The sequence below is a fragment of the Lissotriton vulgaris genome, chromosome 7 (assembly GCF_964263255.1).
Source record: "Lissotriton vulgaris chromosome 7, aLisVul1.2, whole genome shotgun sequence".
Lineage (NCBI taxonomy): Eukaryota > Metazoa > Chordata > Amphibia > Caudata > Salamandridae > Lissotriton > Lissotriton vulgaris.
In genome coordinates, this window is record NC_141695.1 from 1,597,728,931 (window position 1) to 1,597,755,479 (window position 26,549).

The window sequence follows — 26,549 nt, forward strand, 5'->3', positions numbered from 1 at the left end:
AATCAGCTAAGCCTGGGCTTTGTCTGCTCTTTTCTCTTGTTTCACAAACTCCTACATGTTTAGTGGGAGATGTGTCTTCCCTGTTTGAAGTTTTGCTAACTTAGTAACATTCTACTTAATCAATATATTTGGGGGACTCCTTCGTACTGCCAAACAGATGTTTAAGTTTTTGATAAACCGATTAATCCTCGAAGTTGTGAACTGCAATATTTTTTTAATCACCTTCTTTATAGGGAAACAAGTCTACTGACCGTGATTTCACCAGAAAACACTTGCACTGAAGATGTGATTAAATTAACTAGCGTTGTAGATGTGAAATTGCAATAGCTGTCAAGTTAGATGTAGGACAAAATGCTTAAGTGCATCGAAAGAAAATGCATGGACTTCTCATTAAGCCTAAATCAATAAATGTAAATTTTAATTCAGTGGATTGGGATATAGGACGTTCCCTTGTAGAACATTTTCATAACCGGTTGTCCACAGTTTATTTCGATGAAGTAAAGTTTTAGCTGCTTGGCTTCAGGGTGTGTGTTGTCTTATCCCAGGAAGACTTGGATACTTTCTATGTTTATTCTGTGGCCTCGTTTATTAGTGGTTGTGATGCTGCTGGGATGTTAGACCGGAGTCTAAACAGGAACTATAGCAACCTGTACTCGGACCTGTGCATACACTTGAAGTGACTGACGGTTTAGGATGTTCCAATTGTATGGCAAGGCAGGAGGCTGATATTATGCACTCCTCCTGTATTGCCCTCATACACAGCAGCAACAAAGAACTTAGAATTGGAATGGAACATATATAACATGCTAGAACTCTTCAAAACATGCATAATAACATAAAACACACCTCCTTGTGCTGCTGCTCATACACAGATGAGTACAATTTCAAGTTACTTCTGAGGTTTGTGAGAATGTCTTTTATATGGAAAATAAGTAAAATATGATTAGGTAAGATTTAGAGGGAAGTATGAGTAGCTTTATGTAAAGATAACCAAATGTAACTTTAAAACGAAACTGCGTGGTTCCAAGTAGGGGGTTTTCCACGTAGAAGTCAGCTTCTCAGTTTAGGGAACAGAAGTTCTACAATTTGAGAATAGAAAAAAAATAACAGAGTGCTTTTGAATTGAGGAGGGCAAGAGTTTAGTTAAAAACATGACGTTTTTATTCTTGACATAATCATAATTTTTAGAGCCATAAGGAGATGATGCGTCCAGTTAATTAAATACTGGACAGTGTGGAAAGGAGTACAGTGCTTTAAGTGTTTACATGTAAAAAGCAGACAGTATCTTGTGCAAAACAGCGGAGGCAGCTTCAATTTTGACAACAATGCACTTACGGCAGTATTGCAAGTGGGGGGCACATGAGGTCAGGGTGTTTGGAAAGTTGCAGCAGGATAATTCTTAAGTGCGAGTTGCAACGTTGGTGCGATTCCGGTATAGGATTGGTAATTTTGACAGCCGAAGGCCGCTGTCCGTGTTACATGCAGCGGCCATTTTAAAGGATTGGGAAAGTAGAAGATTAGATGATCTAAGGATTAGGTGGCCATATTTTGGGCATTACGTTTACGTAGTGAGATAATTGCCTTTTCATACTGAGAATATTTCAGTCTGCTGTTCTGACAGCTGGGGAGTACCCTAAGGCATTAGGAAGGAGCAAATATTGGAAAATAAAATGGAGAACCATGGAGCAGGATAGAGGAAGTGTTTTAGGGGGAAAAAATGAAGGAATATTTGGAGAAAATGTTTGAGCATTTAGCAGAAAGAATGAATAGGAAAATAGTGTTGAGATTCATTGAAATAAAAAAAAAGATTTGAAGAATTTAGATGAGGAAACGTTTTGGTCAATAGGAGAGTTTGAACCGATATCTAGTGGTTCAAAGGCAGGAGGCACTAAAAGAGCTTTAAAAAGAAAGCATGTGGAGGTGCTTAAAGAAGGCTAAGGATCTGGGCATAAGGTGCCAGATACAGGATGTGCTATAAATGCCAATTAGGATGCAATAAAGGGAAAAGCCATAATGTAGTGGCATGAGATGAGTCGTCTTCAAGCAGAGATGTAGAGTTGACAGGCTCGTTACGATGAGACAGAGGAGGAGAGTGTTAAAAGTAAGAAGACCAAATTCGGCCGAAAAATAATAGAACTGGAGTTTGGTTAATTTGTTGACCTGCAGGGTGAAGAAGTGTTAAATCCTCTAGTGATCCAACACCCCATGTCCCCTCCGTGGCCACCAGCAGAGCATGTAGCTCAGTATGTTTCATACTGGATGCGCAAGGAAATCCCTAAGGAGGTTCAGACAAGGCTATGCTCTGAGTGTCTGAGGCTTGCTCTGCTGTCAAAGCAGGCCTGCACTTGTTCCCAAAATGTTGATTTTCTCTAGAAAAGTGCTAGATAAGGATTTGAAGGGGCGTCAAGATAGGCTTTTGGATATTTTCAGCCCTATTAGAAAGGTGTTTGATTTGTGCGAGGAGGTGCATGCCAATAGTACTGGGGTGAATGTATCAGAGGTTCACCAATCGGTCCAGAGAGCGATCTGCTTACTGGGCAATACTAATGCGGGAAGGCGCAAAAGTAGTTTGATGAAAATAAATCTCATTAGTGGAATTGGAAAGCAAAAAGAGTAATGGTATGTTTGGCGAGGAGTTCAAGGACATATCCAGGTATGTCTGCACTTTTAATTCTTTACAGAAGGTGCAAAAGGACTTGTGTAAGGTTTTATTTTGTGGGTCCGGGAGTGTGGATCACTTAGTTCTTCCACGCGAGGTTTTGGACCATATGGGCCAGAACAAGAAGAATTTTATCCTCCGAGACAGAGCAAGATTGCATGGATCACGTAGTGAGAGAAGCGTAGGAGGTGGAACAAGTGAGATTTAGAAACTACCTTTCATGTACCCTTGTAGAAGTTGCCGTAGATTAGCTCAGTTTGTTACGAGATGGGAGAGATTACACAAGATGTTTGGGTGATCAGGACAGTTCAGTTACCCATGAAGAAAGTGGAAAAGCTACTACGCAAGGAGTTTAATAGAGTAAAGCAATCTGTATGAATGTTTTGGCATCAGATAGCAAGGTTGTGTGGACTTTTATCGGCATCAATTCAGGTTATTTATTTTCTTTCCGGCACCCCTGCATTACAGTGAACTTCAAAGGTTGAAAGGGTATGATTTACGTTTGGGAGCAAAGTATTCACAGAAGATAGAGCTGAATAAGGAGGCAATGCATGAGGTAAAGCACAAGGTGCAGATCAGTGACAACATGGGGCTGTTGACTCAAAGAGCGGGAGATGCATATCAGTTGTTTGGAGTTATTGGTAGGGTCGTTCGCAGTGACCAGTTTTGAGGAGAGGGGAGGGAGTTCCTGGTGTGCTGCTGAAGATGGACAATGTTACAGCCGTCTTATGTCAACAAGTTGGGAGTTGGCAAAGGAGTTCTGGAGTTACTGCTTGGACAGGGTGAATATGGTACGGCCTCAACCTATTCTGGGGAAGAACAATGTGGAGGCAGATTGGAATTTGAGGAATCTAAAGGATGCGAGCAGTTTGAGGTTGAACAGGGAGGTGTGTTTGAGTTTGAACAGGGGATGGGGGTCTATTGGAGGTGGACCTATTTGCAGAATGGTTGAATGCACAGCTACAGAGGTTTTATAGATGAAGACCGGAGGCATTTGTAGCAGATGTTTCCTTCAGGACTGGGGGAAAGGAAGGTTATATTAATTCCTCCTTTCTCGTTGATTCAGAGTACTCATTAAGGTCAGAAGAGAGAAGGCGGAGTAGATGTTAATAACTCAATGTTTGCAGTCACAGGTGCGGTTTCTGGATGTGAAGGGTTTGTTGGTAGATGATCCAGTGTTATTACCTTGTTTTCTGAAGTTACTGGGGGATGCCAATGTAAATTGCCACAAGTTGGTAATAGGGCAGTTGATTCTGATAGGATGGTTTGATTTCAGGGGAGTATGGCCAGTGTCTGGGTTATCGGAAGAGGCTTCAGAGCTTTTTAAGGAATTGTGGACACCAGTAACAACAAAAGCGTGCAGGACGGTATGGATAAGATGGTCTGGTTGATGTGTTTCAAAGGCGTTGGATCCCATATCAGCACCTGTAGTAGAAGTGGCAAATCATTTGTTGGTATTGTTTAAGAAGGGTTTAGCATACAACTCGGTGAACTTGAGCAGGACAGCTATTTCAGCTGGGCATGAATTGGTGGACGGAATTCTGATTGGACAACATGCTTTAGTTAAAAGAATAGTGAAGGGTGTGCGATTAGAGATACCACCCTATGGTGAAGTATCCATTTTTAGGGGATGTGTCGCAGATGTTAAAGGAAGTATAAGGATGGGGGAACTAATGAGTTGATGTCATTTAAATTGTTGTCATGGAAGATAGCAATATTCTTGTGTTTGATGTCTTTTAGGAAGGTTTTGAATATTGAATTTTGGATGTGACTTCTAGGAGTTTTCAGCCTGAGTGTATGAAAACTCACCAAAACTATATCTAGGATGATTTTCTATCCTAGGATGCATATACATGATCTGCTATATGGTGCAATTTCAGAAACTGAATGAGGAAAGGACGTTGGGGTTGAGAGCAAGAATGTTCAGTTGCTGATTTCTTATAGGCGCCCTTTCAGAGCAGTATTGTGCCTGCTTTGGCAAGATGGGTAAACTAGGTGATTAAGTTAGCAGGAGTTGACGTGAGTGTGTTTGGGGTGCATTCAGCAAGAGTAGCAATGGCAAGCGAAGCTTTTGTAGCAGGCGTTAGTCGACGTAGTATTATGAAGGCAGATGAGTGGTCAAGTGAGTCAACGTTTAAAAGTTTCCAATTTAAACCTGTGGAAAATGCTGTACAAAGAGTAATGGTTGAGCTTTGAATATGGAGAATATTGGCCTACATACCTTGCTATAAAATGCAGGTTTTCCAGCTTTAATGGGAGGAAAACATGATTTTATTAAATATACTAATATTATACCTTCCTATTTGTGCCCAACCCTTTTAATGTGCTTTAAAAAAATATTATTTTTTAGGACCGAAACTAAGGAGAAGATTCTTGCAAAGGGATTTGTGGATCACAATGAATGGGGTTAATGTTTTTTTCTGCATTTCGGACTTTGATTGCTTTTGCAGCAAAACAAATGGCTTTAAGTTCTAAAGAGTTCTAGAATTTTTAAGGATGTTCTATTCTAAGTTATTTATTGCTGCTGTGTATGAGGGCAATAAAGGAGTAGTGCTTAACATTATCCTCGGTGTCTTTTAATAAAATCATGATTTTCTTCCCATAAAACTGGAAAATGTGCGTTAATTGCTGTTACATGACTGCAGCCAGCCAAACCTCTTGTATTCCAGTAGGAAGGCAGTCCACTACTCCTCTAGACAAATGCCTCCAATATGGAACTGGCTTTGTGTGCCACTGGCAGAAAAGCCAGAATTGTCTGAAAATGTTACATATCACATGGGGTGCCCTTAGCAGTTGTGATGCATCATATGCTGTCCCCGTGACCACATCTGTCTTGTACCATCACAGTAGTTTTGTTTGTAGCTGAGTTGGTGGTCTGTGAATGTTTGTTGTATTTGCATTGTTTTAGATTAGGTGCTTGGTGCGACCAGGATGATGCAGTTAGCAGAGTGGTCATGCCTGTATTGCCTCATGGCTGATTTCCTTATTTGGGCCTTTATTAGATGTAGGAGTAATGCTTTTTCTAGACACTCAGTTGCCATATATAGCTCCTGAAAATCTTGCTTACCCCCCCCCCTCCCTAACCCCCCGGAGTCATACGAAAAGTCCACCTACCACAAAGGCATCCTGGCGAGGCACTCCAGTTTTAGTGGTGGCAGGGCTGTGTTGGCAATCTATTCTGGGCATCACTTTTTGGTTTCAATAAGCATGGTTCTTGGATTGCATCTTTTTGTGATTCTGCACCTCTGGATCCTTCGGTGTCAATGGGTGACTTGCTGGAGCAGGTGTTTGAAGATGCACGGAGGAAGAAGCGTAGTGTCGCAGTGATGTTGACTATTGCAAAATTTGTGTGGCTGGATTATTGAAAGAGCTAGACTACTTGAAGACCATCTTTTTGAAGACTATTTATTGAGATGTTTTATTTTGCCATCATGACTGCATGGTTAAGGCTGTGCTTGGAACATTGTTGAAGAATGGGCTCCCATTTTAGATCTCTGCTGACCAGGAAAATGCCTTTTCACTTGTTTATTTGTCAGGCTTTGAGTGGATGGTGATTTAGGGGAAAGGTGGCATGGGGGTCCTGATGCACTATCCTGCCCCTGGCCAATCGGCATCATGCAATCATTCCCCATGGAGTCTGGGAGGGGGGGGGGTTACCTAAAGGGAGTTTGACTTTGGTAGTTTTGGGCGTGCCAGCGTGGGGAATGTACTTCCTCTGTGCCTTCTGTTGAAGGTATCAAAGTAGGGGCTTCAAACGGTCCATACCCATACAGTCCTTCTTGCAACAAATTTACATTTCCTGTGATTAAAGGCATGAGGTTGAATAGTTGGTCTGCAAAGGAAAGTGTTGTCTTGTGTGTTGGTGAACGCAATCAAAGCTTTTAGTGAGCACTCTTAATTTTGCGACTAGTTGCATCACACCATCTTTTCAGAGATAATTAGTTTAGGTGTAGACCCTACACCTGGTGATGAGCAGTCCACCTTGTTCCTGCAGAATGAGTTCAGTTTGGGATATTTTTGTTACTACTTTATGACTTGGGGACCTTTAAGACTCTCTTCATGTAGGGCTATGGTTCCCAGCTGGAATCTACTTTTGGTTGCTTTAACAAAGGTTCATTCGCGCATTTGGAGCTGGTGGAGACAAAATTCTGGAAAATCTATTTATCCTTTTCGTGTGTGTTTTTTGTTTTTTTTGGGCACTATTGCCTCCAGTGTGAGTGGGAAGGGTCTTGTGATTTTGGAATGAAGGTTCTTTCATCAGTTCTGTAATGTGTAGTATGTGGAAGTTCTGCTTTGTTACACTGGGATTGATGTCCGGTTTTGATTTGCATGGTTGCCCTATGTGGTTTGGTTTGGTATTCTCACTCCAGTAATTCCAGGATAGAGGAAGTGTATGAGGAGGGGATTTTTTTTTTTTTTTACATTTTCTTGCCAGCAAGTCCAAACTACCTTTTTATGGTCCTTGTAATTGCAGTCACTGACATGGGTTTGCAAGGTCGGCTTGGTGACGGTACACAATGTCTTCTGGGTATGTGATCTATATCATTTCCATGAGGTGGCTGGGTACTGATCTCTCCACCACCCCACTCCCAACACCATTACCTCTGCTGAAAGAAACCTCTAACCATGCCATGCCCATCTACAGGAGACGGACTTGCCTTTACTAGGAATGACCATGATCATAACCAGGATAAATTGACGGAATAGATTTAGTAATGAGAAATGTGAACCATACAGATCAGAACATTGTTATGGTGTATTATGTTTTTTAGACTGCTGTATACATAGTTTAAGTCCAAACAGTGCATTTATTTCTGTACTAACACTATCAATGGTATGTTCTGTGCCATTATTTCACTGTCTGAAGCCATTTGGTCCACACTTTTCAGGTAATTTATTGCCTGGGGTGGATTCTCTTCCAAGCTCTCGAATTGGGGATTCCGCACGATGAGGAGAGGGTCCTGAGCCAGTCCCTTGAAGAATTGCTTGGCGTAATGATGGGTTTTGATTGTCCGTCTATCTGTTCGGGAAAGCGTCCAAAGCAAAGCTGCACCTTTAAGGACATAATTGAGGTATGTTTATTAATTTTACAACCAGTGGATGCAAAGGAGTGTCTCAGATTGACAGTGGATGTTAGTTTCTGAACTAATCTTTATGTAGCACCAGCCATACCAATATCCAGCACCCTCTCTCCAGGATGTTCCACCTTTCAGACAAGCTTTTAAAAATATATATTTTTTTGTCTTTGGTTGTCATAACAAACTGTGTCATCGCAACAACAGTCACGTGCAGAACAATCATAGTACATTGTTATATAGGCAGCAGTGATTCCATATGTGACAAGTGTACTACAAATAAAAAATATTGCACCACATCTCTATTCACTAACATTGCAATATTGATGGTGATTTTATATTCCTACTGATTGACCACCATTTCTAAAGAATGTGTTGAGTCTGCAACAGCGAGGGGTCAGGGCGTCTTTCATTAGGCCAAACCCAGAATTGCTCATCCAACGACTCCAGACCTCGTGGAAGTGCTGTATAGTGAGCCCCCCGCCTATCCATTCTTGGATGGTGAGGACCTTGGCCACGCCATGTTTGGCAACCACCATGCCTAGGGCACTAAAGAGGATTTGGGATCTGTACGCATCCCCATCGCTTGGGATTACCAAAAGAAGTAATTTGGGATCCAATAGAAGTGATACCTCCAGGACTGCACTCAATGAAAGCCTTGCAGTATATCTGGATGTTGGGGCACCTCAATATGATGTGTGGTAAGCTGTTCATGGTGCTCTGGCACTAAAGACATGTCTGGTTCTCTGCCCTTCCCATTGTGTGTAATCTGCCTCTAGCGTATTATGCCCTATGCAGAATTCTACATTGGCTAAAGCACAATTGGACTCGAAGGGCCACCTCCCAATCAGTGTCTTCCATTCCTCCCGTGACTCTCTCCCATCGCTCCTGAAGCAGACCAAGATTCTCAGGCATATTATTGTTCAGTTTCTTATGCATGAGGGATACTACTTTTCTTGTGAGTGCTTCCTCCAGAAGTCTCCCCTTCAGTGGTGCATACTCTGGCAGCTCAATGGTCACTAGCGCGTCTGCCAACCACGCGTGTCGTAATTACTATATTTTATAAACTGGGATGTGGAGACTGTATTCTGTATATAAGGTTAAGGGTTTGAGCTCCCCTCCTTCAGTGATATCCCCAACAGTGGAGATTCCCAGCAAATCGCTGGGTCGAAGTCACGCAGCTTGCCAATCTGAGTCATGTCCCTCATCAAAGTGGCGTTTCATTGGTAATTCTGTGGGCACTAAAATTTATGTAACACCTGCTCCCATACTTCCAGGGTAACTTGTGTAGCAGGAAATAGCCTGTGAGTACCTTTACCATCATAAAGATAATGCGGGTTCTAGTGTCCCCCATCCCAGTCTATATATAAATGGTCTCTCGTCGCATGTACCTATTCATTAATGGGGATTAGGTGTATGGCCCAATAGTAGGCCTCCATGTCAGGTACTGCTATCCTGCCATTGTAGGGGTTGCATTATAGAGTTTCCAGCGCTATCCTGGGCTGCCCACCCTTCCACAGTAACGATTGTACCCAGCGCAATGCTAGAGTACACTGTTCTAGGGAGAGGGCGGTAGGTATTTTGGTGGGTGTAAGTGTTGAGGGTAAGGTAATCATTTTATGAATGGTCCCCCTCCTTGTAACGAGAAGGGAAGGTCCTTCCACTGCTCTGTGTTTCCCTTATAATTTGATATGAACATCCCAACTTTGCAGTGGTGATGCACCTCCTGGTGTGGTGTCATAAAGATACAGATACTTAAAGTTCTTAATAGTCACCTTCAAATCCCCCGGGAGGGAAGCCAATCCCGTGCATGCCCTTGAAAATGCACAAATAATTGGAATAAAGTCCATGCTGTATCTTCAATGTCTTCTATATTCCTCTAGAGTTTGGAACAGAATGGAGATAGTTGTCATACGCCCAGTTACATAAAAAGAATATTCTATTCTCTTCTGTCATCATTGGGAGTAATTCAGAATCCCTTGACCCCTGGGTGTGCTCAAATGGCAAATGCCACATTTAGAGCAAACAGGAGAGGGAATAATTGAGTAACCCGGTCTGGTCCCTCCTCTAATGGGGAATCTTGCTGACAACTTCCCGTTCACCTTTACTGCTGCTATTGGCTCACTATATAATATCTCTATCCATTTTCGAAATTTCAGTCCAAATTTAATTAGTGTACAGTCCAGAAAAGGCCAATGCACCACGCCAAATGCCTTTTCCATGTCTTATGACTGGAAAACATGTAGAGCAGTGCATCCTTTAATCGCCATCATCTAATTATGTGTTCTATTGAGATTCAAGTGGTTTGCACGACATGGCATGAATCCAGGCTGATCATTGTGAATGACAGATGTGATGACCTTCAATAAAAGTGCTGCTAGTAATGTGCCTAGAATTTAAACTTCTGTGTTTAATAATGAAATGGGACGGTAGGAGTCGCTCCTTTCTTTGGGTTCGCCATCTTTATGTAATGCTATGATTGTGGCTTTTCGAAGGTCTAGGGGAAAGAGTACCTTGTTTGCCTGCATCTTGGTAACCAGTGTGGTCCTAGTAAGTCTACGCCTGTTCCCCAATCACTGGGGTCTGAATGGCGGCAAGATAGTGGGCTATATCTGAGTAGCTGTTAAGTGGACATGCCTCATAGAATAATCTGTAGTAGGCAGCAAACACCTGAACAGTATGAGTTTGTGTTGTAAGTCGGCCCCTTGTCCTCTATAACACTGCACCCATCTGGCTTCCATTTCCTTTTTTGCTAAACCAGGAAACCGAGCTTCCATGCCTTGTCCCAGACCTCGTATAGCCATTGTAGTGTCGCCAGTCTATGTAGTCTGGCATTGTCCTGATAATCTATTTGTACGGCCTCTAACTGCCAGTAGACCAAAGGATCCGGCCTGCTAATGATCCATCCTTCTAAGTGGAGGATTTGACACTCTAGTTGTTCTAACTTCTCCCCTCATTTTTCTGGAATATTAAATTTTGGACCTTGTTACCCACCACTGTTTTATAGGCCTCCCACAGTGTAGCCCAGGAGGTGACTGTACCTTTATTTTGTAAGAGTTCAGTGTCAGCCCGAAGACCCCGTATTGCCTCTCCATCCTGCAGGTCCCAGGCATTGAGTCTCCACTCAGAGCTTGGACAGTTGGGCTGTGTTCTTAATCGTACCAGGAGCAGAGAATGACCATTTGGTCCCTGTGTTCACCTCGCCAGTAGGCACAAATGTGTAGTTCAATCAGGAGTATGCTTTTTGGGGCCCTGAAAAGTATGAGTGTCTCATGTGGATGTTGGTGGTACCAAACGTCAGACCCAACGTGGTAGCAAAGAGGGCCAGTGGGGTAGTGTGAAGATCCACCAGTGCCTCAGATCGATCAAGTGGTCCGTGCATTACATCATTGAAATCTCCTCTTATAGCATTAAGGGATGGAGGCATCTCCAAGAGAATGTCCACAACTTTAGTGATGGTGGGAGGCTGAAGCAGAGGCAGAGCATACATGTCTCATGGTAACCTCCCTTCTGCCTCACATTCCCTAACCCCTAGATCCCTACCCGGGCGGAGGGGGTTAGTCCATCTATGTGACCAATATTGCAACTCCTCAAGACCCAGAAGTGTAGCCTGCATGGGTCAAAGTGCTGTAGGCACCCCTACCTAGAAATATACATTGATGACCTTGTAAATGTTTATCCTGTAACATTACCATGTCAGGTTGTGTGTGTTTATTATATTGCATCCCCAACCCCCGCTTGATCTTATCCCCTATTCCACTGACCTTCCATGTCTATACCGTAAAGGTAGGGTTCTCAACTGAAGAGGTCATAGCCATGGTGTTCTCTTGGAAATTCTCCTAATGATGTCTAGAAAGCTCATGTAGCTCACTTGGTGTCTTATGTATGTGTGCCCTGGCAACCAATAAATCAGAAAGAACAGTTGAACTCCCTTCTACCCAGCCAACTCCCATTCCCACCCAACCTTCCTGCAACACTTAACCACTCTATTATAAAACTGTAAGCAAGAGGAGAAGTCTGTCTCCCACCTCGTATTACTACTCCGAGCCCAAGCTACTTATTGCTTAGAAAAACATTAGAACAAACATAAATAAATAGTCAATGAGTGAAAACCCACAGCAGTCAGTGACTGAGAATAGTCTCCATACAAATCTAATCATCCGAGGGGTATCTGGGGTAACTGCTGCATGTCCATCTCTCTGGTCACTGGCTTACTGTTACCATTTTAAGGGGGTCTGTTTATATTGGATCTCTTACTTGTGCCTGTGGTGGCTGCTGCTATGTGTCTACATCTTGCTCCAACACTGAATTTTTGTTTGCAAATGAATGCATCCACTTCGCATCAGAGGATAGTTCACCCTCTCCTGACCCTGAAGGGGAAGCCCATGACTTGGCGGAGCCCCTGACTCTTTTTGAGGATTGGCTGTGGTGGTCTTCTGTGTCTGTGGAGAGCCTCCTTGTTGGGTAAGTATTTCCCTTACCACCTCGTAGTGATCTGCAGACTCCTCAGTCTGTCTAACCTTTCGTCTGACACCCAGGCTCTGGGTTAGTTTTCATTCAGATCGTGGTTCCTTCTGCGAGGGCAAGAGTGGCCGCTCCTCTGTCCAAGCCCATGTCTCCTTCGAGGATTGAAAAAAGAGGGACTACCCATGGTAACAGACCTTTAACTTTGCTGGTAACCGCAACATGTATTGCAGTTGGAGGTCTTAGTTTTACTTTCAGTGTCAAACGTACAACGCTGATTTTGGACCTCGCAGCTTTAGTCAGGAAACGTGATTTATTGAATTTTCATGTCTGGCCGCCTCTGCAGCGTACCTCCCGGAGGATCCTGTTCCAATCCAGAAAGTTAAGAACTTTGCTAGATGGCCGAGGTGAGGCCCCTGGAGACTGCCTGCTGTTAATTACCTGATGTGCCCGTTCCGTTACAAAGCATGCAGAACATTGATCTGATGGAAGTGTGGCTTTCAGGCAGTTTTCCTAGAACTTAGTCGCATTGGTGTCCTCTGCACCCTCCGGCAAGCCAACAAAGCATAGGTTATTTCTACGCACTGTATTTTCTTCATCCTCAAAGTGTCCTACTACATCCTTATTTGTACTCCAGAGCTCTTCCAGCCCTCTCCAGAGTTCCCTTACTGTCTTCCCCCCACCCCCCCCCTCTGAGAATCAATTCTCATCTACTGTTACACTCTGAGACATTGTGCAAATCCTGGTACAACAGGGACACCTCCAAGCGCACCTCCCCATCTTGCCCTCCAGCACTTCTCTCGATTGATTGGATCACTTGCAATAATGTGGCACTGCTCGCAGAGGCTGTAGACCCTCCTGGATGTCTTTGGAATAGTGGTCCATCTTTCCCTGGCAGGGTTGTTTAATGTGTATCTTTCACCATGGCGCTGGGCGACCAGCAATCGTTGTAGTATTGGGGTGAGGATCCAGTAAACTTCTGTAGGCTAATGCAAGATTGTTGGAGGAGGCCAGCGAGAGGGGATGTTCGACAAGGCCAGCGAACGGTGGGTGAATAGAATAGTGTTACAGCTCCCTGGTACTGTGATAAAACGCCCACCACGGCATTTCTGCCACTCTTCTGCTGTATAACCACTGGGGTCGGTGCCCTGTACCGCCCGGGTCACTACGCGTGCCTACCACTTTCCTCCTGTACAGTGCACACCGCCCAGGCCATCTAGGAGAGCAAGCTAATGTCCTTGTGGCTGCGTGGCCTGCACAATATCCGTTTCGGTCTCTTCTGGGCAGTCTCCCTTGTGTCAGAGGCTCAACTCTGCCTGAACTGCCACCGAACGGGGAGATGCAGTAGCCAGGAGGGATTATCTCCTGGTGACCAATCCGCTTTTCCTGTGTCTAGTAGGCATCAAGACAGGGGTCACTGATCATGTAACAATCAGGATGACCTGTGAATGCTGGTAATTCACCTCTCCACCCATCACAGCACCCAGGCTTCAACACGCCATTGTGCTGTCCACCTGAAGCCCATAACCATGCAGATGATGGTCCTCCATATTGTCCCCTGGTGGTGACTGCACTCAGTGACTAGGATACCCCCTAGGCTCAGGGGCATCAAGATCCACCGTTCAGTAGTCTCCTCTTTGGTTTACAGGCTCTGGTCTTGATCACAGCGATTCTTGCAGGGTCCTATGACTGGGACTCAGCCCACAGCCTTGGGCACCAGGTGCCAGCAAGTCAGTAGCCACAGGGAGCTGGTGGCCACCAGGTCCTGCAATCACGCAGACCGGTTGTGGTGATCCATGTCCCAGGTGGCGCAACGTAAACCGGCAGCAATGGAGGGAGTGCTCCCATAAGCTCATGTGTGGGAATGAGGATGGTGCTCTGCCGCTGGTATCTTCTTACAGGGTCTGACTCTATGCCAGCCTCACCTCTGGGCCCACCTGGCTGGGCCCCAGCCACTCGCCTCTACTGTGTGCAGGTTGTCTGGTGCCTCTTCTCTGCCCTGGGGCCCTCTCTGCCCTCCCGCCTTGCCAAACACCCCGGGCCTCAGCTTTGCAGCCCCTGTAACCCACGCAGCCCCATGTACACAGAGGGCCCTTGCTGGGGGGGGGGGCACGCACGGCTGCTGGGGAGCCAGGCATTTTGCGTGGGACGGCTCAGTATAGCGTTGATGCAAGGGCAACTACCGCTGCATTTGTGTGTGGCTGACTGCAGTCCGGCCCAGGCACTCCTCTGGTGCATGCCTGCTCATCGCACTGGGTTTTAGCTGCGTGGCCTCTGTAAACTACGCAGCACACTAAAAGTCCTTCCTGTTGGAGGGTGGGGGTAGCGGGTTTGGCACCACTGGCCAGGTGCTTTTCACGGGATGTCCGGTAGTCTGCCTCCATGAGAGCACCTAACATCCCGGTGGTGCGGAGAGCTAGTAGTCTGGCACAGGAGTTAACCATCTGTTTCAGGCTGCCAATTTGTGCTCCTGCAGCTGGCCAGATTTTTGTTTCCACAAACGTAAATTTTTATAGCAGGGTCCTGAGCCAGAAATCACTGAATAACCACTGTTGCAGTACCTGCATGTAGCCCGCCATGGCTATGGCGGATGTCCCTTACTGTGGCAGGATTTTAGTTGGATTAATTATCTTCAGCTGTTGCTCACGGAGATTACAACTATTTTGCCATGTTATCTACGCCAACCCATTCCCGCCCCTCGACAAATAAACATTTGTTACCAGCCCTTCAGAGTACTGTACCTAAACTAGAATTGACAAAATTGACTCATCTTTGTGCTGTGCAGAATAGGCAATGGAGGGTTGTGACGTGCCATTCAGAGTACAATCCCTAAACTAGAATAGAGACCATGGACTCACCTTTGTGCTGTGCAGAATAGGCAATGGAGGGTTGTGATGTGCCATTCAGAGTACAATCCCTAAACTAGAATAGAGACCATGGACTCACCTTTGTACTGTGCAGAATAGGCAATGGAGGGTTTAAAAAAAAGTAATAGTGTGACATTTTCTAAGCACAAGCACAAGCATGCATGCTACAAAATGACAGTTATGTCATTAGAAATTATTTATCCATCTGAGGTGTGTGGGTAAATTATAAAGAGAACTGAAAAAAACATCTCCAGTGAGGTGTTTTGTAAAAACAATTTTGGGAGGGTCAATTTGCTGCCTGGTCCTAACCCCCCCCCCCCCCCCCCCCCCTCCACACCACCAGGCCCGCTAAGAAAGATTTTTTTTCTTTCAAAGGCAATAGACCGACGATCAATAGGAGCAAATGCAAGTGGGTAGAGTAGGGGAAAGCCGAAAATGAGGTAGAGCAACACAGGATGGTAGAAGCGCATGAGTGCGAAAGGAACATGGAGTGCGTTGGAGGCCGAGTTTGGTGGAGGGTAAAGCACACAAGGGAACTTTCAAAACCAGAGACGCCACCAGAGCTTTCGAGGAGTGGACACTTGGCTTAGGGAGAAGTACACCAGTAAATGAGCTGGAAAACACATGCAATGCTTGAGCAAAAAGAAAAAATTTAGTTCTTGAGTGAGCAATTAAAGGATAGGAGCTTACTTTTCTGAGATATTGTAACAAGGCTATGCTCCAGGGGAGGGACATACGCAAGATGAAGAAACTGGAACAGAAAGCTGTTGTATAAGAAAAAAGCAAATGAGTGACAAGCCAACTGATGGTTAGCACAGAAGGCTTTAGCAGCCAGACAGCTTGTGCTTTCTGGTTCGCTCCACATTAAGGCACTTTCGGGGCCCTTTGCAGTAGATTCACAACATTTGCTTAAACATTGTCTTTCGAGATATTCTTTTCTGTAATCCTTGTAGCTTATCCTCGATGCCAGTTTAAAATCAATCAAATGATCCGGTGGGTTGCTGTTTTTTGGGGGGGGGTTACTTGTGCATTGGGTTTGTAACCATTGTACTTTAATTTTCCAAATTGTTCTAATGCTTTTACTTTGAGAAATTGCAAACATGCGTGTTTTTCGCCTTGGTTTTCTAAACTGTCATAGAAACCAGTTTGATTGAAACACCATGGCACTTAAATAACCAGGTGTGGTCTCTGGAGCTACTTATTTATTTATTGTCATTTTTAAAGCGCGGCGAATACCCGTAGGCGTCTCGGCGCTGGCTGAGGGCATAGGTCAACATCCAGGTGAACCAACAGGGCCTTCCTAACTATTGGTCAAATAACCAGGTCTTGAGTTGTTTACGGAATATTAGCAGGGATGGACTGGTCTTGATGTGAGAAGGTAGGGAATTCCAGAGTTTTGGGGCGGCAACCAAAAAACGTCTGTCGCCCCAAGTGACTGTTCTAGTGCGTGGTACTACTAGATGATTATGATGGGTGGAGCGGAGAGCACGAGTTGGTGTGTAACGTACAAGATTATGTTTAAGAAAGTGGGGGCCTTGATTGTTAAGTGCCTTGTAGACAATACACAGCGATTTTAAACTTAATTCGACTGCGTATCGGGAGCCAATGAAGTTTCCTGATGGTGTTGGAGACAGGTGCAAATTTAGGAAGTCCCGAAAGCAGACGGGCTGCTGCGTTTTGAATTGACTGCATCTTATTTGTCACTCGATTTTGGGCCTGTAGAAAGAGGGCGTTACAATAATCCAAGGCGGACAACACCAATGAACTGATCAGAGTTTTCCTAACTGAGTCCGGTAAAAAAGGTAGGATTTTCCTTATCATTTTAAGTTTCATGTGAGCCGTGGCTGCAATTTTGTTGGCATGCGCCATGAAGCTAAGACCCACGTCGAAGGTGACGCCAAGATTCCTGACTTTAAGAGCTGGACTAGGAGGTGTTCCAAAAGATGTAGGCCACCAAACTGATGACCAGCCAGGATGAAGGTGACCAAAAATGACCACTTCGGTCTTATCTGAATTAAGCTTCAGACAGTTGGTGGCCATCCAGTCACCTATGGCCACCATCCCTCTTGTGAAGCGTGTGGCCACCTCATCACCATCCCCCTTAATGGCCAGTACCAGTTGAGTGTCATCGGCATAGGAGGTTAGGCTCATCCCAAATGCTTTGATGACAATAGCAAGGTCCGACACATAGATATTAAACAGTGTCGGACTTAGGGATGAGCCTTGTGGAACCCCACACGGCAGCGACACCTTAGAGGATTGGAATGGTCCTAGGGATACCGCCTGCGTTCTATTAGCCAGAAACGACACAAGTAGGTCCAGCGCCGTATTCTGGACCCCCATCCGTCCGACACGGTCGGCCAAGATCTTGTGGTCGACCGTGTTCAGAATTCAACATTTGTTTTATGTAAGTGTGGAAAGTTGAGGAGTTTTCTTTGCAAGTTAGCAGTCCTTTTTTTTTTTTTTTTTTTTTTTATGTACCATTTTTTATTTTTATTTCCATCCTGCTGGACTTTGCATACTTTGCAAGGGGTTTAAGATCAAATGTATGAACTTAACTGTATCGTTTCTGCGATAGGAGAATTCTCCTGTAAATTTGTGGGTTTTTTTGGGGGTGCAGGGTGGAAACACCTGCGATCTAAGTTGGTGGTAAACTAGACTAAGTGCTCAGATAGGCAGCTGCAAGGACTAAGACAGTACTTGCACTCAACCTTGGGTATAGCCACTTGTACCTCCTTTTTTGTCGTTATTGCAATCTTTGAATAATATGCACAATGTGTTTGTCATGGGGAATAAGAAATTTCGAGCATTCTGGGGCAAGGGATCGTTAACTCTTTGGGCTATTTTACAGCTTGGGGCTAGAGTTCCATTACTAACAGTTCAGACACAATATTGACACCTATAATATCTACCTACAAAAATGTCAACTACATAGAATTTCCATTAAATCGGTGAGGGGAAAAAATTATATTACTAATCTAGAATACAAAACTCGTAAAAACTAATACATAGAATTTAACAATTTATCAACTCCTAATATCGACATTGTTAAAGTTACATAGTTATCGAAACCTAAAATACACAAATAAAAAATATATAGAAACCAACTAAAAACATACCATGTATAAAATATCAAGTAAACAAAATAAACCTTATATATTTTTTTTACATTTATAAATATACAATCATTGTTTATTGAATATCAATTAAGATTCAACAAATAACATTTACTACCATTAATTACTAAACCTATTACATTAAACTAATTTTTCAAAAATTGAAACATGTATATTGCTTAACATACATACATTTAGGGGCTCAATACGATGTCCGGTGGCAAGCCTCCCCCTGACAGTCTCCGATTCGGGACTGTCTGACTTGCGGTTCCGACTGCCGGATTACAATGACAACCGGCAGTAACATAGGCTCCTATGCGGTGTATGTGTAAAACCGTGCACCCTGTCGCAGGTACACATGGGTTTTACATGGTGGTACCTTGAGTACCTCCTCGGCCACCAATCTTAGGCTGCATGAGCTAGGGGGCCCTGCCTGGGGCTCCCAAAGTCACTATCTGACATCCTTTCTGTGTCAGAACCAACATCGTAATCCCGACGGTGGAAACTCCGTCCATAGGGGGTTACGGTGCAATTCCAACTGACAGGAATACTCTGCCTCGGTCGAAATGGAGTCTGAATGAATGGTCAGTTCGCGCTACGACTGCAAACATCGTAATCAGGCAGTCTGACTGTAAACCAGTCGGAAGGGCTCTGACATGCTCGGGAAGATTCCGACTGTCTGACGGAGGCCTTTCGCCCGATGACATAATCTGCTCCTAAATACTCCTTCAAATAAGATGTGTTTTCTAAACGCACGCAACTGTCAAAATAATTAAACAGACGCTAGAACGACCAATAAAAGAAAAGTATAAACAACACACTTTCAACGAATTAAAACAGTATAAAACAAAAATTACCTCCCAACCTACAAACATTGGAAAATAACGAAATGCTGTCAGATTGCAGCCCCAACTGAAGCCCTTCAAGAAATCTACATCAAATAATCTAAATACAAAGTAAGCATTATCTGAACAGTACAAGTAAAACATGCCAAATTAAATGAATAAGCGTATGCCCATTTTCTTTTTTCATTTCTTCAGATCTAAACTCTTTAACAAACCTAACCAAAAAGAAATGCTGCTGAGAACAAACTCTGCGACATCTTGCCAACAACCTATTACTGATAGAAGAAAATAGACTAAACCTCTATAAAACAAAGTAAATATGACCGCAAATTAATTTTTAAATTTATCTAACCTTAAAAACCAGATTTCCTAACAAATAAAACTAAACTTTTTCCAACTTCCTACAGCCTTCACCAACTGCAAAGAATAAAACTACATTAAATGAAGAGAAATATTCTCCTAAAATAGTATCTTTTTAGAAGAAAAAGAAAGGAAACGCTAACTCCCCTAACTAACTACCCTTAACTAAACGAGACCTAAACATTTAACTCTGAATAATAAATAGTTTATTTTTTCTCCCCCAGCAGGTCCAAACATTAAAGCAGGAAAAAACAAATTAATTTAAAGAAAATATAAGCTCAGTATATATGAAAGTATTAAAGTAACTGTGAAAATATAGCCATTGTATTTACTAATTTATATATAGTTACCGTATAACCAAAAATTACAGATGGGGCTAAATTCATATTCTCTCAAAAAGGCAAACTTTTGCTTCGTTACATGGGCTACACTTAAATCAAGAAAAGAACATCATCCAACCATATTCATTGGAAATGTACCAAATATTACTCTAATTTCAGCTATGGGAGGGCAACAACTAGGAAAACTACAGTGATTTAAAAAAAAAAAAAAAAAAAAAAAACGTCCACATCACTGAAATATTAGGTCTTCAGGAAAGTGTGCAGGGACACCTAGTAACAGCCTGTAGTACGGCACACTTTTGTTACGATGCAATATTTAAATTATATTACCTGTGGCTTTAGGAGCGAGTGCAAGCATTTTGTTTTTAGGCTTTTGAAGCCTTTGCGGTTTGCCACACTGTAATATCTGTTTGAAAGTGAGTGCCCCATGCCCTCAGTGCTAGAAAAGTAAATAAGTAAATATTAAAGGCGGCTGCCACGGTGATGAAAGGTAATTCCGAAATTTATGTAAAGGTGCTGGCCTGCCTTTATTGTGTGATTTTTAAAGTCACAATGTGGCATAGTGAAGCTAAAACCTGGCAAATAAATAGATAGGAAAAGCGGCGGTCATAAAGTAACTGTTGTGTTGGCGGGGCAGGTAAATATATAGGTAACTTGGGGGGCATAATGTCATAGCTGTCGCTGCCAAAAACACAAGGCAAAGTTTTGTTTTCAAAATTAAAAACTTCTCTGCGTAGACGTAGGAATGTAAGCAAAGCATGTCATGCCTGCAGTAAGAGAAAATCAAAGGCAATTCTGCTTACAAGACTAAATAACACACACCGTGTAACAACCTTAGTAAAATGGCCAGTCGTCATGGGAGGTTACAAATGAAGACCAGGCGGTACTAAAGAGGCACTAACAAGCCTAATTACAAATCGGAAGCCAGCATTTACGAAGGACAATGACACCAGCCAATGATAAAGTGGGTGAGGCTTCTATTCCGTACTTCACTACAAGTATCGCAGAGCAGCACATCCTCATTGACTCTAGGCTCGACCTGAAAAAAAGCTCTAGCCTATGTTCCCAATAACTGAAGTAGCAGACCTCTGCAACCTACTAAGACAGTCCCTTCTACCAAGAAAATGAACCAAAATTACCACCCCCGCTTGGCTATTTGTTAGACACGTGGGTAGGGCTACTACACTGATCAGGAGACCGGCGCCAACCAAAATTCCACATTCCATGGTGGAATGTGTATGACCGTTCCCTAGCCCAACAAGCTAAACCTAACCACACAGCGGAAGGATGGCATGCCTTCCAGCCAACATTAGGAAGAAAACCACCCCTACACAAACTACTGAAAGCAATGCCGAGCGGGGAATGGCACAATTCCCTCTCAGCGAGTTCATCCACCGCCTGCAATTCCTGGCGTGAGGCACATCATATGAAAAAGCTGACTGTGTAGGAACAAAGTCTTATAGGGCCCCGATGTGCTCCCACCACCATGAGGATACATTTAGGAGTCACATGTGCCTTTGTGCATCGCCACAAAGCTCCAGCATGGCATGGACACCACCGTCCATGCCCTGTTGGAACTTTTTTGTCATTACCATTGCGGTGCCGGTTTTCCAGGCACTGCCATGCGAAAGGCAAAGGACTGCCGACCTTATTAAAAAGTGTAACTCCTGTTACACAATTTCAACTCCTAATACGGCCGGCAATCAAAGTGCAGGTTTGGTGCAGCAAAGGCAGTTTTGCGCCAGTGTCGCTGCACCATACTCTTAATCAGGCCCTTAGACTAGACCAATCTGTAACTAAAATAATACCTAACAAAGTAAACAAACCAAAACAACTTATGAACATTTGCAATCTAAAACCACACTATACCCAAATACCCTAGGACTAGAATAATTAGGAAACCATAGCACCCTGAAAGAAAATACAACTGTAGAAATGGGGATCCAATGACGCAAGCCTCTGTAGTTGACCATCAAAACAACATTTTGATTTAAATAAAGAAAAGTAAATCTCCTGGAAATAAAACGAAAAGGAAATTCATTTAAAATAAGTTTCAATGAAGCTTAATCATTTCCTTTAAAAAAAAAAAAAAAGTAAACCGCATTTTTGTCCCCACCATAACTCCGGAACGTTGACCTGTGAAAAATAAACACAACACCCTCCCCCAAAAACTTGGACTTACCTAATTTGTAATTTAATCAAATAAAACATAAATTATAATACATAACCTAATATGACATAACTAATAGACTACTACTCGATCTACCAGTAACGAAAGAAACCATCACTAAATACTGCAAAACACGACACAAAATTTAAAATAACAAACTTACTATAAATACTTCTCTACTAACTCACTCCTATCCATAAATTCATTTAAAAAAAAAAAACCTTACATTAATTGAAGAGACGCAGCAACAAACTACGAGCTTCCCTCTGCAAAACTAAAACAAGGATATACAAAACCATAAACACCAAAAAATGGCTGCTTACTTGAACTAGAAAAAAGACCATTTCCCCATAGAAAGGAATGGGGCAAAATGGAAATGAGCAAAATAAGCTTTTTCTTTTCTTTATATAGAAAAATGTTTACTTCATAAATGTAAAATGTATATTAAATATATCATATAGAATACTTAATATATTGTGTTGTATTGAAAAATGCAATACTTTTAATTGCATACTTTTTTAATTTTTTTTATATGGTGTAAAAAAAAAATGTATACCAATGTAGAACTACAAAATATTGTTTCCAAAAATAATCTTTTTGTTTAAACATACTTGAAAGTGTTTCAAATTAAATAATGGAATATATTTAACAAACTTAAAAACATTACAAAACTTACTGTATCTTGCATTGTAAAATGCATGATAAATAGTATTCAAATATTTATGTATCAAAAAGATAGATGACTGAATTATCAAATTACTAATAAAAAAAATCTATTTTGTTTAAAAATGTTATCCCCAAAAATATAAAAATGTTTATTACAAAAATGTAAAGTAAATACTATTTTGTATGTACAAACAAGCAAATACTTTCCCAAAAATGTATTCAAATCTTATTTCATAACAAATGTTAAAGATGTACCATTTTCTATAATTGCAAACATACAAATTTGTCAAATAATTTTTTCTATTTCTAATATGTAAAAATTGCAATTTTGTAAATTCTAAAATAAGATGTTAAAAACAAATCTATTTAAAATTGTATACAGCATGGTCTATTCCATTAAAAAAAATATTTTGGTCCAGAGTATGTCAGGCAGAAATTCATCTGACAGCTAATTGGAGGCTTTCTGTGCGACTTCTGAATTATGGTACTGGCAGTAGGAGGGAAACCGGGAAGGGGGGGATTTTGCTCTGCTTACGACGGACTCACAGAGCCCATCAGGGCAGCGGACAGAATGATAAATACATGATGCCAGTGGAGCCAGCCTCTGTTCCTTTGTGTGGATTGTCACTTTCAACTTGCCCTTTCATGGTGGTCCGCCCACCATGGAACGGTAGGCGGAAAGTGACTTTGGAGATCCCCTAGTCGGGCCCTCTGCTATGGGGCCCCCCTTAAACATCCCTGCACAGTGTGGCAGGCACAGCTTGGTCCCTGCCGCACAGTGCAGGGATGTTTAAAAACATCGATTTTATAATTGTAGCTTGTGCTGCGGCCTTTTCCGCACAAGCTGCAATTATAAACTGCATGTTTTTCAACCGCCTATTGGGCTGTTGCATCCAAATATAGCAGGTGGAACTGCCGACCTATGGTCTGGTGGTTCCTTTCCTCTATGATGTCTGTCAGACGCTCGTCTGACAACCGTCCATAATTAAGCCCTTTGTGATTTTAATAAAATTATATACTAATAAAAAAATTGTATTTACTTCTCCTGTTTAATGTAATAATAATAAAACAGAAGTAAGATTGTACAACCTACACTTTAGAAATGAACTATTCCAACTACATTAACAAATTACTAGACGCTAAACCCTACAAATCAATCATTAATATAACTAAATTCAGAGGAAGTGCTTGACACTAAACCCTAAATTACTATTCCAAAATTACAAAATTCAGGGAAAGTGCTGGACACTAAAGCCTAAAAATACATTTCTACTCCAATTACTAGAATCTGGGAAAGCACTAAACACCAAACCATAAAAATAAACACTTCCTACTACAATAAAACTAAATTAAGAGAAAATACAAAACTATTTTTCATGATATTTTTTTAATTTAAATTCATTGAATCTTAAACAAAATACAATAGCAAATTACAAATAAACAATACATGTTAAATATTCAGGACTAAAATTACCAAAATATAAATTTTAATTTCTAGATCTGATTATTAACAAATGTAAAACAAATTAAACATAACTTAAACCTGAACTTTTTTATAAAACCACATTTTGAAGTATTAAACAAATTTTTCAAATCTAAAAAAACATTATTACTTGTTTAATATTAAAATAAGTGTGAAACAATTTCGCAACCAATTAGACAATTTGGTTACAGATGAATTTTAGTAGTGTTTACTTTATTGTGGTGTGTTTGTGTATGTATATATTTTTTCCTGAATTTTGCAAGTGGTGCTTACCATCAAGGCGAGGGCAACACATCCAGCGATGGCACCAGTGCAGGGATCATCCTGCCAATAGAGGACCCTTAAGTAACAACTGTTTAGTGGGCGTTGACATCTCAGAAGCGCAGTGTAAAAAGCTAGAAGTTATTATCCGGAGTATTGTTAGTGGTCCACAACTCCCCTGGCTGGTAACAAAGCTCTATAAAACTTAGTAGTAGGTCAGGACGAAGGTTTTAGACTGAAAGCACCTGGCCTAGTCTGGCTGAAACTGGTTTGGTTATTTTTGTTTGTTGTGGGCACAACACAATGGTATTGATCACGGACCCTCGTTAATGTCAGTGGCGACCTTGTCAGTTAGGATTGTGTTTCCATGGGAAAATGTTTTCTTATACTACATTTTTTGCATTGTTTGAGGATCTTCACAAAATTAAAAAAAAATCACCTCTCCTCCAAACTAGAATGGTTTGTGGTGATCTGTCAAATCGGGGGGGGGGGGGGGGGGAAGAGGAGGGCGAGGATATGGGGTCCCAAAAGTTTCTCATTCATTTTTCCATAACCACTTTAGATACCGCTACAGCCAGAATGGATTTACAACTTTGGCAGAAAGCTAGATCTTGTCCAAAAAGCATTCTTTTTGTGGTTTGTGGTAAATACGTTGAGTAGCTTTTGAAAAAATTCACTCTCCAAATCCATTATTTCACGCCGCAGAGGCTCAACCGGCTCAATCTGATTGGCTGCCACCACACCCATAACCAAAAAGGTAAAAAAACACACATAAGGGGGCAGGGTAGAGATCCAACCTGGACCCAAAAACGTATTTTTTATTTTGCCACAAAGTGCTTCGGATATGCCAATCAACGGCAAAATTAAATAAGAAAAGCACTACTAAAATAACCCTGCACATCTCCTGGTGCTGGCTCAATCACCGTGTCCTGGGTAGTCAACTTTGGGGGTGGAGTGTTGTGTTCTGTGCTGACTGAATGCAATTTGTGCTGTCCCAAAGCAATGACTGAAGGGGGCCAGCCCAAGTTGGCTAGTGATAGAAGGGGCTGGATGTAAACCCACACCATGTATATTGTAAACCATAGGTGTTACAGGCAGCTGGGTTGTAAAGTTAGATGTAATGAGTTGCTTTTTTAACTGGTAGCCAATGTAAAGATCTTGATCCTGCTGAGGTGTGGTTATGTTTTGCCAGATTGAGTACAAGATGTGGTGCCATATTTTGCATGTGCTTCAAGGGGGCATTGTTAGCTTTTGGAAGTCTCTAATCAAAATTGCATTTTGGTAATCAAAATGTGATGTCTTAAATTTGTGATTCTCATGAAAATGTGACGGAATATGTTTCAGCCATGAAAGGCTGAGGGAAATCAACCAAACTACTTAGCTAAAATAAGCTTTAAACTGAGATTTGCATCCCTGATGACTCTTGTTCATTGCGACAGCAGTTTTAGAATTACTCAATATTAGTTAATAAAAATTAACTGAGTTTGACAATTGTGAAAACCTAAGGACCATTATATGCAAGGAGACGTGTTTGCTGTGGATCTCAACAACTGTATTCGGATTGGCTCCTAGCTTCCTGACGGGTCAGCCATCTTTGTCTGTTTGGACCAGGCCAAAATGTATGCAGGGTAATTTTCACCTATTCCTCCCATGATGCGTAATGTAATTCTGTAAACTTTCAGTCCACGTTGTGTAATCATAGGTGATCTCAAACACAAATATACAATTGATGGCAGTACTTTGTTTGTTGTTAGGTTTAGCATAATTGCACTTTCCTGATCACACCTTTATATGGCCGAGATACCCGCCACCCCCTCTCAACACAAATCCCCAAGGATGGGAAGACGGAAACGGTTCTTAGTTTTTGGAAGGCGGGAAGGGAGTTACCCTTCCCGGCCGTATTTATTAAAATATGAAACAAAATTAAAACATTAAAATAACAGTTTCATATCATGTACAATTTCAGTTATACAGTACGATGTTCTTGGCTGACCTTAACACATCTCTAATACAAAGGTTCACCTAGCCGATACTAAACATCCTGCAAATGCATTTCTGAACATTGAAATTGTACATCCTAACGTTACGGGCCAACGGCAAGGTCGTAACCGGTGTCAGATCCCCACTACCAATTCCCCCCTCACTTGTGAGGGGCGGGCGCACAGAGGACTGTACCTCTGTGCCAACTTCCAATTTCCCTTGCCTTAGCGGGGGCCCCCTGTTAACTCGACGCCATCTTAGT

At 42.3% G+C, this 26,549-nt stretch overlaps 1 protein-coding gene across 1 annotated transcript in view; it reads left to right on the forward strand.

Annotated features, from left to right (window-relative positions):
* LOC147706071 (protein spire homolog 1-like) overlaps nt 1-26,549 on the forward strand; it is a 206,141-nt gene that overhangs the window by 12,771 nt on the left and 166,821 nt on the right. The window contains exon 3 of the mRNA XM_086929021.1: nt 7,549-7,731. Coding sequence (XP_086785147.1) covers nt 7,549-7,731 — 183 coding nt within the window. The remainder of the gene's footprint in view (nt 1-7,548; nt 7,732-26,549) is intronic.